The sequence below is a fragment of the Dromaius novaehollandiae genome, chromosome 2 (assembly GCF_036370855.1).
Source record: "Dromaius novaehollandiae isolate bDroNov1 chromosome 2, bDroNov1.hap1, whole genome shotgun sequence".
Classification (NCBI taxonomy): domain Eukaryota; kingdom Metazoa; phylum Chordata; class Aves; order Casuariiformes; family Dromaiidae; genus Dromaius; species Dromaius novaehollandiae.
The window spans coordinates 144,117,514-144,130,116 of NC_088099.1; the positions used below are offsets into that span (position 1 = coordinate 144,117,514).

Here is a 12,603-nt window from a genome sequence, read left to right on the forward strand (position 1 = left end):
AGCTTTCATACGAGTACTTGCGTCTGGTCCGCAAGAAAAGTGCATGTTTAGCTGAAATGCGAACCGTCTTACTCGGTATTTTTCACTTGGCTGTACCTGACCTACTGTGTATACTCTGGAGAAAAAATCGTGCGACGGGTCTGATCATATAACTACGGAATTTTAAACCACCGAGGTGTTCCACCTCAAGCCTTTTTTTTTTTCTTTTCAGAAATGTTTTATCTAAGGCCAACAGATAAAAAAAGCAAATACAGATCTTTTTTCTTGTGGTCTGTATCGTACATTCCATATTGAAACAAACTTGCAAGCTGCAATACTTTATATTTCAACCACAGGATCATATTGTGAAAGAAGTTCAAATTTCGACGGTTCTAGCACGTACTAAACTAAATTAATACAGATAACCTTTCAAATACCGATTTTTCTTCTAGTCACTGGCTCAGCATCACCGGTAGCATAAATTCTGAATTTTCCGTAGCTATTTGGTAGAATTGTCTATCTTTGCTCGGTTCCATAAGAATTACACTTCTCCCTGGAAAATATTTAACAAATATTTTGTTTTGTAAATATGCCAACTTAAATGAATTCCTCATTTGACAGATACATGCCCTAGTGTAAGGAATGCTCTTACTATTTCTGAATGCTGAACAAGAATTGTTCCCTGCGTGAACAATCTAATGCATTGATGGGTATGAGGGTTTATCAATCATTGTTTATTGACATTGTTTTCGCAAATCACATTCAAAACATGACCTTTAGGTAATCTAAATTAAATTTGAGGAATAATAAATATTTACCATTTTCCCAATTTTGTTTTTAAGTTAAACGTGTAACAAAAATATAATAATTTTAGACAGTTCACCTGATTTTCCATACTGCCTTGTACAAATGAGTTGTTTTCCTTTGATATAACTTTTTGAGTGCCAGAATAAAACACGTACAAGGAAAACTGTATGTGAAAGGCAGAGCTATTATTCATGTTTTCGAGTTTCCGATACTATTATTACCTGTGTCTTCTCCGCCTTTTTGAGAGTCTGGGTGTGTATGAAGAGTTTGAAGCAGAGGAAAAGTAAACCTGAACCGTATTTTTCTGTTAGTCATGCGCACAAAGTAATCAAAATCCCATAAGAAAACAAATAAAAACAATTGATATTCTTTCTTCAGGCTTGTTTTGTAATTTAAACGCATTTGTCAAAGCGGTACTTTAAAACGGCTTATTAATTACACAGCCACGGAAAAGTCAGTTAAAGTTAATACTGTGAAAATAAGGTCTCAAATATTAAGGAAGAAATTGCTTAGTTGCTTGATTGTTGGCATTGTCTAACCGTTCTCTTGGACCTTTACAAGTTACCCGTTATAGGGTCTTAAAACTTTGGTCGCTTTCCCGGTTTTTGATAAAGCATGCCTCCCTCGAATGGACCACTTCAGCAGGAAAAACCGATTTTGAGGGGCTGATAAACACTAGCTCTAAAGATGCTGCTTAGATTTAGAGTAGCAGAAAAGGGGGGGGGGGGAAGGAAGGAGTATGTGTGAGGCTTCCACTGTCCAGTAAAGTAAAACGAGACCTGGGGAAATCCTTCTTTTGGAAAACAGAAACGGTAAGAAAGCATAAGGAAGGGTTTGTGGCACTGGATAGAGAGGATGCGTGGAGTATTTTTTAGATTGGAAGGAAATGCGATCTTATTCTAACATAGTGTGACTTTTAATATCATTTTGTTTGTTTAGAGGCAGTGTTTGCAGCCTTATTTTTGTGATGCCTTTTTTTCAACAGTACTTTCTTTCTGGTGTGATGCTTCTGTGTATTGCATTAAATCCCATGATAACTTATTACATTTATTGGACTTTTTCTGTTCCAAGTAACATGAATCCTTCTGGGGTTGAATGACAGAGATAGAACTTGCACGTTCTGTATACCACTTAAAGGAGTCAGCAAACTTAATTTTACAGAAAAGATTATTTCTTTTATTATTGCATATAACTATTTGAAAAAGAAGGACCTTCTGGTTCTTGCAAAATAGATACTAATGCAGTAAGCACTTGCAGTATTCAGGGATTAAATTTCTACAGGCTTCTATTCATTTCTCCTTCTAAAAAGGAAGGAGGAAATACACCTTTCTCTTTTTATGCTTAATGGTTTCCTCATAGTCACATAAAACAATATTCTTTATTGTAAAAGAGTCTCTATCGTGTCCTCTATTTTCTATTGTAAAAAGTCATCATTTCCCCTGCTTTAGATAGGTAATTTTTAGATTCATATTACCTCAGGCCACATTCAGACTGCGAGGCTTTCCTACCTCATTCTCAACACAATGTTGCCTGATCAACCTGCTGGTTTGTTTTAAAAGGCTGGAGAAGTGGAGGCTGGCATAAAGGAAGGATGCAAATTCACCAAATGTCACTTACTGGGATTTTGACTTAACTTTGAAGTTACTTTTTCTAGAAAGTCTATCCTTTGCTACTTTAGACATAGCTATGACTCTCAGAGTCCCACCCAACAATTTTAAATCTCATGTTCAGATTTGACATTGTTCTGGTGGAAGCATAAACAGGAAAAAAGGGGGAAAAATAGATAATGCGGGGTAAATATTTTATCAACAAGGTTGTAAAGGAGAATAATGCCCAGTGGAATGCAACTACAAAGCCGATTAATTTATCTGGCCTTTCGTTTGTTCTTGTGTGGGAAATGCCTTCTTTCCCCACGGTATAGCCATTACAAGGCATGCCAGTTCCTTTGGGCTCTTGACAACTCTCACCTATGTATTTTGGAGTCAGGTACTTGAGCAAGCGTAGCCTCTTGTAAGCCTTACCTAGCTCAGGAAAAAAAGGCACACAATTATTCTTTTTTTCAAAAAAAAAAAGCATATTAACTACAAACATGGCAAAACTCAGGCAACATTATTGGGCATGCGCCCACCTGACTGACAGCTAATATAAGGGAGCAGGCACCTTACAAGCTGCTCCGTAATTAATTGCCTTCTTCCTGGGCCATCGGGTACAAATCCCTTAATTAACCTGAATTAATTGGCAACCTGATAACGCAAGGTTAAGGGCTTTGGGGCAGCTCAGGTTTATCGGACCCTTCGGTTAGCCGTGATCCGCCGGTGCCTCGCAGGGCGCCCCCGGCGGCGGGAAAGCCCCAGCGCCCAACGGGCGCCTGAGGGGCAGCAGAAAAGACGCCGGGGCGGGGGGCGGGAGGACGCGGGAGCGTTTCTCAAGGTGCGGCGGGGCAGCAGTATAAAGCGTGAGGAGAAAGGCGAGCGCTGCCAGTGCCTTCCCGTTCGCCGGGGGCAGCGGATCTCCTCAGGCCCCCAGCCCGCTGGCGCCCCCGAGGGAGGGAGCGCGGCAGGGGCGGGGCAGCGGGAGCGAGGCGGTTGGTAAGGGCGGGTATTTCAAACCCAAGCGAGGGAAAGCGGCGGCACGCGAGCAGCTGCTGCGGGCGGAGGGAAGCGGCTCCTCACTAGGGCAACCGGAGCCAGGCAGCGTCCCCGGCTCCGCCAGCTGCCCGCCCGCGGGGGCTCGCCCCCACCCCGCCTCAGGCAGCGCCGCCGGCCGCCCGCGGGGTGCGGGAGTACGTGGGGAGCGGGGTTTGCCCGAGGAGGACGTGAGGCTGCTGCTTTGCTTGAGCCCAGGTGACTGAGAGACCCTCAGGTGTTGCTCCCTAGGTAGCCGTCAGTTATCCTCATCGCTGGGTAATTAGCCCGTACAGTGAACGAATATATGGAGCAACTGAGAACTCGTTTCTGAGCTGCTATTAAGTTGCTGGGTAGGTTGCCGTTTCTCTACATAGCTCTCTCTTCTTCCCCCATCCTTTCTCCCTTTAGGGTACCGATAGGGGTAAATAGTACTCTGAATACAGCACCCTTGCAGTGGAAGATCTCGAATTGCTTCACAAATTAGGGTAAGTGACCCCCCTCTTACAGTTGGCCCGTAGCTATGCCACCCTCGGCACTAACGCCTTCACAGGCATCGGCAACTGCCCTGGTTTTGGATGTGGGAGCTCAGCGAGCACGGTTTTCAGATACAGTTAGTTTTACTCCAGCTGTGATAACTGTTTAAATAACAGAAAATATTCTTGTATCACAGCAACTTGGTCTTCGTCTGTTTTGTTAACATGCTGAGCAGTGACAAACAAGGACAGAAAACAAATCTTTTTAAAGGTAAAAACGATTGCTATGCATTACCTAAGAATGTAAATTAACATAAGAAACAGGCTTAACTCCATCTTAGAGCTGATGGCTTGGTGCCATTTATATGGCCTTCTAGTAACCAACACTTTTTTTTTTCCTCTCTAGGACACACTGTAAGAATAAGCTTGTTACATTATTCCTTGCCTAAAAATCCTAACTCTGTCTTTAGTTTACAAATACACTACAAATGTTTACAGAACACTTGATTCTGCAAGCTGCCAGGAAATTTGCAGTTGACTTGTATAACAGTTTGAGAACCACAAAATTAACAATAAGGACAAGAGAAATGAGTGGAGCGTGAGGACCTATGCCCAGCAGATGCACATTTTGCTCCTTCCTTGGTAACTGACTTGCTGTGTGACTGGTCTTCTCTTCTTCGCGCAGATGTTTCTTGATGTCTAGAACAAGGCTAACAACACTTTCATAAATTACTTCAAGATCTCCAATTGAAAAATGAATCTGATAGATCAAACTCTTCTCCTGAGAAGAGAGGAGGTACTTAGAAAACACTAAACAATTCTTAAAAGATTTAATTAGTCATATCTTATGAGTGCAAGTATTACATCATTTTACTTTGAGAGATGTTCAGAAGCCTTATAAGGCTTTTCTTTCCATTCTGGATTTGTAAAATGAGACTTGGAGTTGAATTAATTCTTACCTAGTATAAGTAGTACTATTTAAAATAACTTTCCATGTCAGTTTTGCATACACATTATACTAGAATCTGTCTTAAAGAATTATCATGGACAGTGTTCACTCTGTGTCTGTATTGCAGTGCTTCCTTACAAATTTCTCAGAGTAATGATCACAAAATCAATGTAAGAAGCTCACAGGCGCTCCTCCTGCGCTGGACCCAGGCATACTTACAGCATATTTTAGGCTTTCATTTAAGGCTTTTAATTACTGACATGGCTTTTCCTTCATCTCTTTGTCATTCTGCTCTCTCCTACAGCTGCAAAACTTGTTTTTTTCATATGCTTTTCTGCCTCTTGAAACACAATTTGAATAAAGGCTTTTATACTGTAATTTTTTAGGATTTCCTCTACTCTTGTTCATAAGTTTAAATAATTTCTCTCATGGAATGGCTGAGAATGAAACTGCAGGCATGAGTTTTCCATCTGTTGTATCCTCAATGTGCTGCTTGAACACTAGGTTTGTAAACCTGCAAGCTTATGAACTTCTGTTAAATGTATGGGTACTTTGATTTGTGTCAAAGGAAGTTATTAATCTTTTTAAAGATAAGTGTGGGCATGTGGTCTTGTGGGATTGAGGATTTAAATAGCTATCTCTAAACAGTATTCAAAATTAAAATGTCTCCATCAATATTTTTGGTAGGAATATATCTTGACAATATTTGTTAACTTACTGCAGTTCACCTAAATCCAGTATGGATAATAGGAGACCTATTCTCTCTGTAGATTACATGAAGATAACACCCTGATGTTGGTACTGGTCTCTTGTAGCTCTTCCTCCTTTCACGAAAAGAAAGTTATGCTGTGGTGGTCTTCTCCTTGTAGTGTGAATAATCAATTCCAGAGCTGGAGTATCAGCATGGTTCTATAGGCTTTATGCCAGGTTCTCACAGTCTGCTCTTGTCCTGCTTCTCTGAACTTGCATGTTACAATCTCCTCACAGCAAAGAAACACCTTCTGTATTACAGTGATCATGTAGAGTGCCTTCGGCACCAGTCAAGAACACTAATTAAATGACCCAAGCTCATCAAATGATAGTTTTTGTTTGTTCGTTTATTTTCTCCTTGCAGTTTGGGTTTCCAGCTGCTTGTGCCTTGCACCTGAGGGCTCAGCTAGGTCAGGACTGTTGGGATACTAGCAAAGTCTTAATGTCTGGTGTTTAAGTTGCCTATAAAAATTCCTATTTTTGTCTGGTCTGAAAGCTCAGTGACTGTTTCCTGGTTTATGCTCCAAACTACCAATGCTAGATATCTGCCATATCTGATGTATAGAAAGCAGTAACCTATTGCTATTCTCATGTGGGTGGATAAAACCTTTGCACGTTGAATGGCGAAAAACAATGTATTCTTACATGTGTTATTGAAATGGGTGTGTCAGCCATGTTCAACTCTTTGGGGGAAAAACATAGTATGTCTAGAAGCTTCTGTACTTACTAAGTTTAAAAAGAACTTCCAAAGTGAAGAACTGCACAAAATACTGCCACCACTGCATGAAATAAACTTCCTTTCTGTGTTCCTGGTGAGAGAATGTATAGTCAGTCCATCAGTTGTCCATCAAGTGTAAAGCCTTCTTAGGGTACTCTGTTTATCAATGGAGCTGAGTAAAAGGAGATAATTTTCTTACAAAATGACATTTCAGTGTTAAGGCAAGTAAGAATGGAGTGTTAGCTTTGCAAGCCAGCACTTATTTCCTTCAAGGGACTTCAAGATCTGAAAAACAGGGAGACCTGCATGCTTGTGACTTCACGATTTATCCCCTCTTATTCAAATTTAGACAAAAGTCGTTTTCTCCTTCACTAATTTATTACCAGGACTTCTGCTAGTTTTTGAACTGAACTGTTAGTGATTGGAAGAAACAATAATAGTGCTAATAAATCCTGATTTTTATTGGAGTGAGTGGGACTCTGATTTCAGTGGGACTGAGACTTTAGTTGCTGTGTCATTTATGTGAAGTTTGTATGTTCTAGTTTATCTCATTTATGATATGCTACGCATTTTAGTTGTTCATTCTAACCATCTTGATTATGATTTATCTTTGTGTTCATGCATAAGCACTGTTTTCATTAAGACTAACGGAAATACTTTTGTTATGGCTGTCACCTTGATAGACTTGCACAAAGCTATTTCACTACTCTGCATGTCTTTCAGTGACCATTGTGATTGTTCATTTCAGAAATAAAAATATCTTCATTTACAGAGTCAAAGTGCCAAGCAGAAGATGTCAGAGAGTCATTCAGTCACATTCAATATTCTTAAAAGAAATAGGTTAATGTCTCCAAACAACAATGCTAAATACTCCAATTTTAAAGACTTGTGTTCCACTTCGGTATTTCTGGACAGCAGATGCAATGAGTCATTAAAAGATCCTGATGCAGAACAGAAAGATGCACGGAGCACAGCAGGTCTGTCATTGCTACATGAGCATTCTGAGTGTAGTTACCCAAATTTACTCTTTCCTGTGTCGTCATCTATTGAAAATGAAATGAATTCTATATCCTTATCAGAAAGAAGAGAAGCAAACAGAAGTACTGATTTTTTTGAAACTCCTAAAGTGAGTAAAAAAGACTCATCACTACGCAGGAGACTGCTGTTATCTAAGACTGCTCCAGCTGGCACCACTACAGGATGCTGTGAAAGACAAGACAGTTCCTCAGGAAGTAGCAGGAAAAAGGTATTCTCTTGTGTTTTGAGCTTTGAAGAAAGATTTTCACAGACTTCAGGTTCTCCAAGAGATAAAAGTTACAAACCTCTTGCAACTAGCACTTCAAAAACTGAGGAGTCTAGTCCTGATAGCCAAAAGAGGAGACTGTCCTTTTCACAGCAAAGGTCTTCTACACTAGATGAGTCCAAATGTAACGATGCAACATTACCAGAACCGGAATGTTTATCTCCGATTCAGTGCGAGGACAATGTTAGTAATACTAATGAATTCAGTGAAGGTGTCCTTATAAATGTTAGTGGTGGGTTGCTTAGGACTCCTACTCATAGTACGTTACCTGAGGCTAATGAGGGCAAGTTCCTGACATCTATCAACAGTCTTGTAGAGAACTTTAACTTTGAACTATGTGATATAAACACTCCCCCTGTTAAGCTGGCAAGTTACCCAGATCTTTCCACACCTGAGGATAGTGGATATAATTCACTTCATTTGGATAAATCAGGAGACTCATTGTCTGATCATGAGGGATCTTTCCAAGAGTTTGTCCAAAAACATAAAGAAGCTTCCAAAAATCTGGATGGTAAAAGAAAGACCAGAAAACTTGAACGGGTTAGAAGGTTATCAACTCTTCGGGAACAGGGCTCGCAGTCAGAGACAGAAGATGGTCATCATGTCAGTCCTTCTAACTCAGTGTATATTTTAACAGAAGAAAGAAACTTTGTCAGTGAAGACCATGCATTGGTTTTGAAAGAAGAGACTAACAGAGACTTTGTTCTAAATCATGTAGATCTCTCAAGAACTCCTGCTCTGCAAATAGTTCATGAAATTTGCTTGCAAAGCCAAAGACTAGACCAAAATCAAATCTCAGAGAATGTTGTTGGGAAAGAAGTATTTGCATTAGAAGATGTTCTTGCTGGACTTATAGGCAAGAAAATGGGTCTTGAAAAATTAGATATCTTAACAGAGCTAAAATACAGAAACTTAAAACATGTTCTTGCTATAGTGTTAGATGCTTTGACAGTGGAAAGTCTATGCAGGTAAGTACTATTGTTATACTATGATACTTACTATGCAGGTAGCTCTATTATTTTTTCAAAATATTGAAAATGTATTTCTGCTAATAGTTTGGAATAAGGTCTGGAATAGTGGGGGTTGTCAGTAGAATTCTTGTTGCTGGTTTAGGGGAAATCAAAGTTCATCACCTGTGACCAGCTGGTTCTTTCTGTGTAGTTGTAGAAACATATTATTTAAAAAAGAAACAAAAAACAACAAAAAACCCCAAACCAGCCCAGTGGGGATTACTAAACTTAAAATTAAGCACTGTGCTTGTAAATTTTTAAATGCATTAAAAATTTATTTAAGCCTAGAATGTCAGTTCTTCTCACTGCATGTTCCCTAATAATGCATAGTACTCACAGAAGTACTCAAGCAGAGGAAAAAATCTATTTTCTAGATTTTTATTGCATATTTAATTTCATCAGCAATTTACAAGCACAAAACCAAAATTGCTCAGTTACCTTGAAAAACACATTTCTTCATGGGCAATGTTCTGGATTCATTTTAAATCAATAGAAATTGTCACTTCAAAGAAATCAAGAGTGCCATGTACATTATTAGTTACAAAGGGAATGAGAGAATGGATGGAAGTATAGGGGTCACAGCTGTTTTCAGAACACTTAGCACTTATCAAGTTTGTTCCCAAAGTTGCATTTTTTTTATAAATATAGTTTATGTAGAAAGAAGAAGCTTGCTTGTTTTTGTAACCCGAAGAAATGCAGATGTCTATATTGCAGTTGTCCACAAGAGTCTTATATGTAATTCTATGCGATGGTATGGAAGAATACATGAGATGTATGTTTCGTAACAGTACTGTAAACTCCTGTAATATATAGCAGCTCCAAAATGACCAAATTAGTATGTGTAATCATACAAAAATCTTGAAGTTGTTTCAGTATCATGACTTCAACACTTTCAGCAAAAAATGTGAAAATAGATAACTTTTTTTTACTCATTTGTTCCAGCGTTTGGAAAGTAAGCAAAAACTGGCGTGAAATTGTCGTACAAGACAAAAGTGCAGATAGGAGGAGAAAGTCATACATGAAATACCTCAAAGAAGAAGCTGGGGTAAGGTTTCTCTCAAAGAAAATATTTTTTCAAGTGGGAAAGAACATAGGCCAGATGAAAGAGTAAACATCTTGTAAAACTCAGAAAGCTGATAATGACAGTTCTAACCTAAGTATGTAAAGAATTTTAACATTAGAATGTGCTTTTATTGCTTTTTAACTGGGCACAGTTTGAGTACAAGCCTTCTAACTATGTAAATATTTCTTTTCTTTTTTTTGAGAATTCTATTGGATCAGATCCTGAACTGATTCTTGCTTTGGATTTTAAACCCTGTTCTATGCTTTCACGTGCCATGCTTTTCCTCATTTTCCATTTTACTTTAGCTTGCAATTCAGTAGGACCCACACTTGACTATTTCCTGATTATTTTCAGGCAAGCTTAGCTTCTTCAGCCCATAGTTGTGAACACCAGGAAGTATGTAGATATTTTTAAAGGGCTATTTACAAGAGCAAGCATATTATCAATAGTAGAATAATTTTTAGGCAGTCCTCACAACTTAAGCCCTGTGCATCCACACGCTTTAGTGTAACCTTATTTTAATTGTGACAAAACTTTTGTTTGTTCTTTCAATGCTTACTATTAAGGCACATTCTACTTCAGAAACCTGATGACCAGCAGGGAGTAAAGAAGTGTTAAAAGGCAGTTGGCTTGTTTACTCTGCTTATGGGACTGTTTTTTTAATGGTTCCTCTCTCTTGTCCACTTCTTTAATACAAACATTTGATGAGAAACGTATGCACTATACATGGTTTCCTTTTGTATCCTGTTGTTGCACAGGGGAAATTTTGCAGCTGTTTTTTCTTATTTTTAAATCCCAATTTAAATAACTGTTGGCTTTCTTTTAACTTCTTTTCCCATATAATTGTCATCTTTAACAGGGGTATTTCTTGAAAGCTGAAGATGCTGCCACAAGATTTAATCTTCTCAGCAGATCTGCTCTAAGGCCTGTTCAAGCTCAAGCCAAAACTCCTGTAATACAAACCTCACCTTCTTGCACTGAACTTCTAACACCCATGAGATGCAACTCAGTTCCCCCGTCAATTAGTAGACAGGAAGAATACATAAAAGTAAGCAGCTAAGAAACTTCATTCTCAGATTTTAGAAGAATTTGAGTTACAAGAATTAAATGGCTTTTTCCCTTCTCTTGCTACAGGTTGCCAAAACTCTGTTCACTGATGAGGCTTTAAAACCCTGTCCAAGATGTCAATATCCTGCAAAGTATCAATTGGTAAAGAAACGGGGGCTATGTAGCCGAGAGGCCTGTGCATTTGACTTCTGTATTTTATGTCTGCATGCTTTCCATGGATCAAAAGATTGTAGTAGTTTATCTGCAAAACGGCAGAACAAAAAAGATGCTCCCCCAGGAAGTGCCCAAAGCAAGAGAAACTTAAAAAGACTCTAAATTTTGTACGAAATAAGTCCTTACATTTCACTTGTTTTCTCTTTCCCTAAATTCTTGATCTTGTTCATATTCTTCCTAAATATAAACACTTTGAAAGTCTCATTCAATGTGGTTTTGCTGGCTTATCAAGATGATGACTTCTCATGTATATATCTTAATCAATTTAGCGTATTTTTATGTTTTTGAAAAAAGTGAACATTTTAAAAAATTGTCTTGTTTTACCTGTCATGTAGCTAGGCACTTACTAACATCTTAATTTTTCAATAAAGTACCTTAAATGTAGTCTTCAATATCTAGCTTATAGCATCTCACAGATGTTTAAATATGTGATTCTTGTCTTAATGACAATTAAAATGAAGCTTTTTAAAAATCTTTTCAATGGAATTTATTTATTGCTTGCTTTAAGCTACAGTAAATGTTTTAAAAATATATTACAGTGGGCCACTAAGTACATATGAAAAGGAAATGCTACTACCTATGTAAATGATAATACCACAAAGCAATATATTAGTTGAGTCTGAATGTAGTATCAGAACAATTAACCTGATTTTCTTCACTTAGCCCACGTAATGCAAGTCAATACAGAAGTAATTTCTAAATTAAGCCCCCCCAATATTTTTTTGTCTTTACTTGAAAATGTTAGGTGATAGAGAGCCTACTATATCTCTAAATAAGCTCTTCTAGTACCCTTGTTGTTTTGAACTTATAGCTTATACCTAGTCTGACTTTGCTTCAGCACCGAGGTATTGGATCATCTTAATATACTTTTCTAGATTTAAAGAATTATCCACTGCTAGAAATCATCCTTTCTTTATTTTTAGATCTAATTAAGAAGATTCATTCACTTATTTATTTTATTTTTGCTTTTGAACTAAGTAAGCTGATCCTTTGCAGAAAAAACCTCAATCTGTCTCTCAGACCCTGAATGTTTGCAGTGAGCTGGGTTCCCCCCCCCACACACACACTGTCCCTCAAAATTTTTTTTTTTTCCCTATGCTTGATATTCTTGATTTTGTGACTTACTGTGTGCATTCTTAGATGAGACTTAGCACTGGGCTGTGTTTAAGATAGAAACAATGTGGTAAGTAAGATGCCTTGAAAGTGTTATGTGTTAGCTTCATCAACCAACATAATATCATTAAAGAAGGGATCAGTTCAAAACTTAATATATCTGCCAGGTATGTTTAATGCATTAATTAAATTATCAATACTTTTTTTCCCCATACTCATTTGTACTCTAAGTCTTTGCATTATTCTTGTCTAGGGTTAGACTGGTAGCTCTTCAACTGGAAGACTGAAAAGAGGAGTTTATATGGAATGTGCTCTGAGGGGATGGTTGTGGGGAAGTATTCTGGGGTAAACTAGTGAATAAAGGTATGTGAATATATAGTTTTGGCTTAGGAAGAATGGTAAGTCACTACAGAGAAGACACTCTGTGGGGAAAACAGCAGAATTATTAAATATTTGCATTTCCCTAATATTTTGGAACTTTCCAAGTATTCAAGGTCTATTTGAAAGCTAATTTAATGGTTTGGAGAACT

The 12,603-nt window shown here is 38.1% G+C and overlaps 1 protein-coding gene across 1 annotated transcript; it reads left to right on the forward strand.

The window, feature by feature from the left end:
* The first annotated feature begins 7,096 nt into the window (after positions 1 to 7,096).
* Positions 7,097 to 11,062, forward strand: FBXO43 (F-box protein 43). The gene is made up of 4 exons (XM_026119665.2): positions 7,097 to 8,574; positions 9,559 to 9,661; positions 10,539 to 10,727; positions 10,814 to 11,062. The coding sequence occupies exons 1-4, from the start codon at positions 7,097 to 7,099 to the stop codon at positions 11,060 to 11,062; spliced, it is 2,019 nt and encodes a 672-aa protein (XP_025975450.2).
* The last annotated feature ends 1,541 nt before the right edge of the window (positions 11,063 to 12,603 follow it).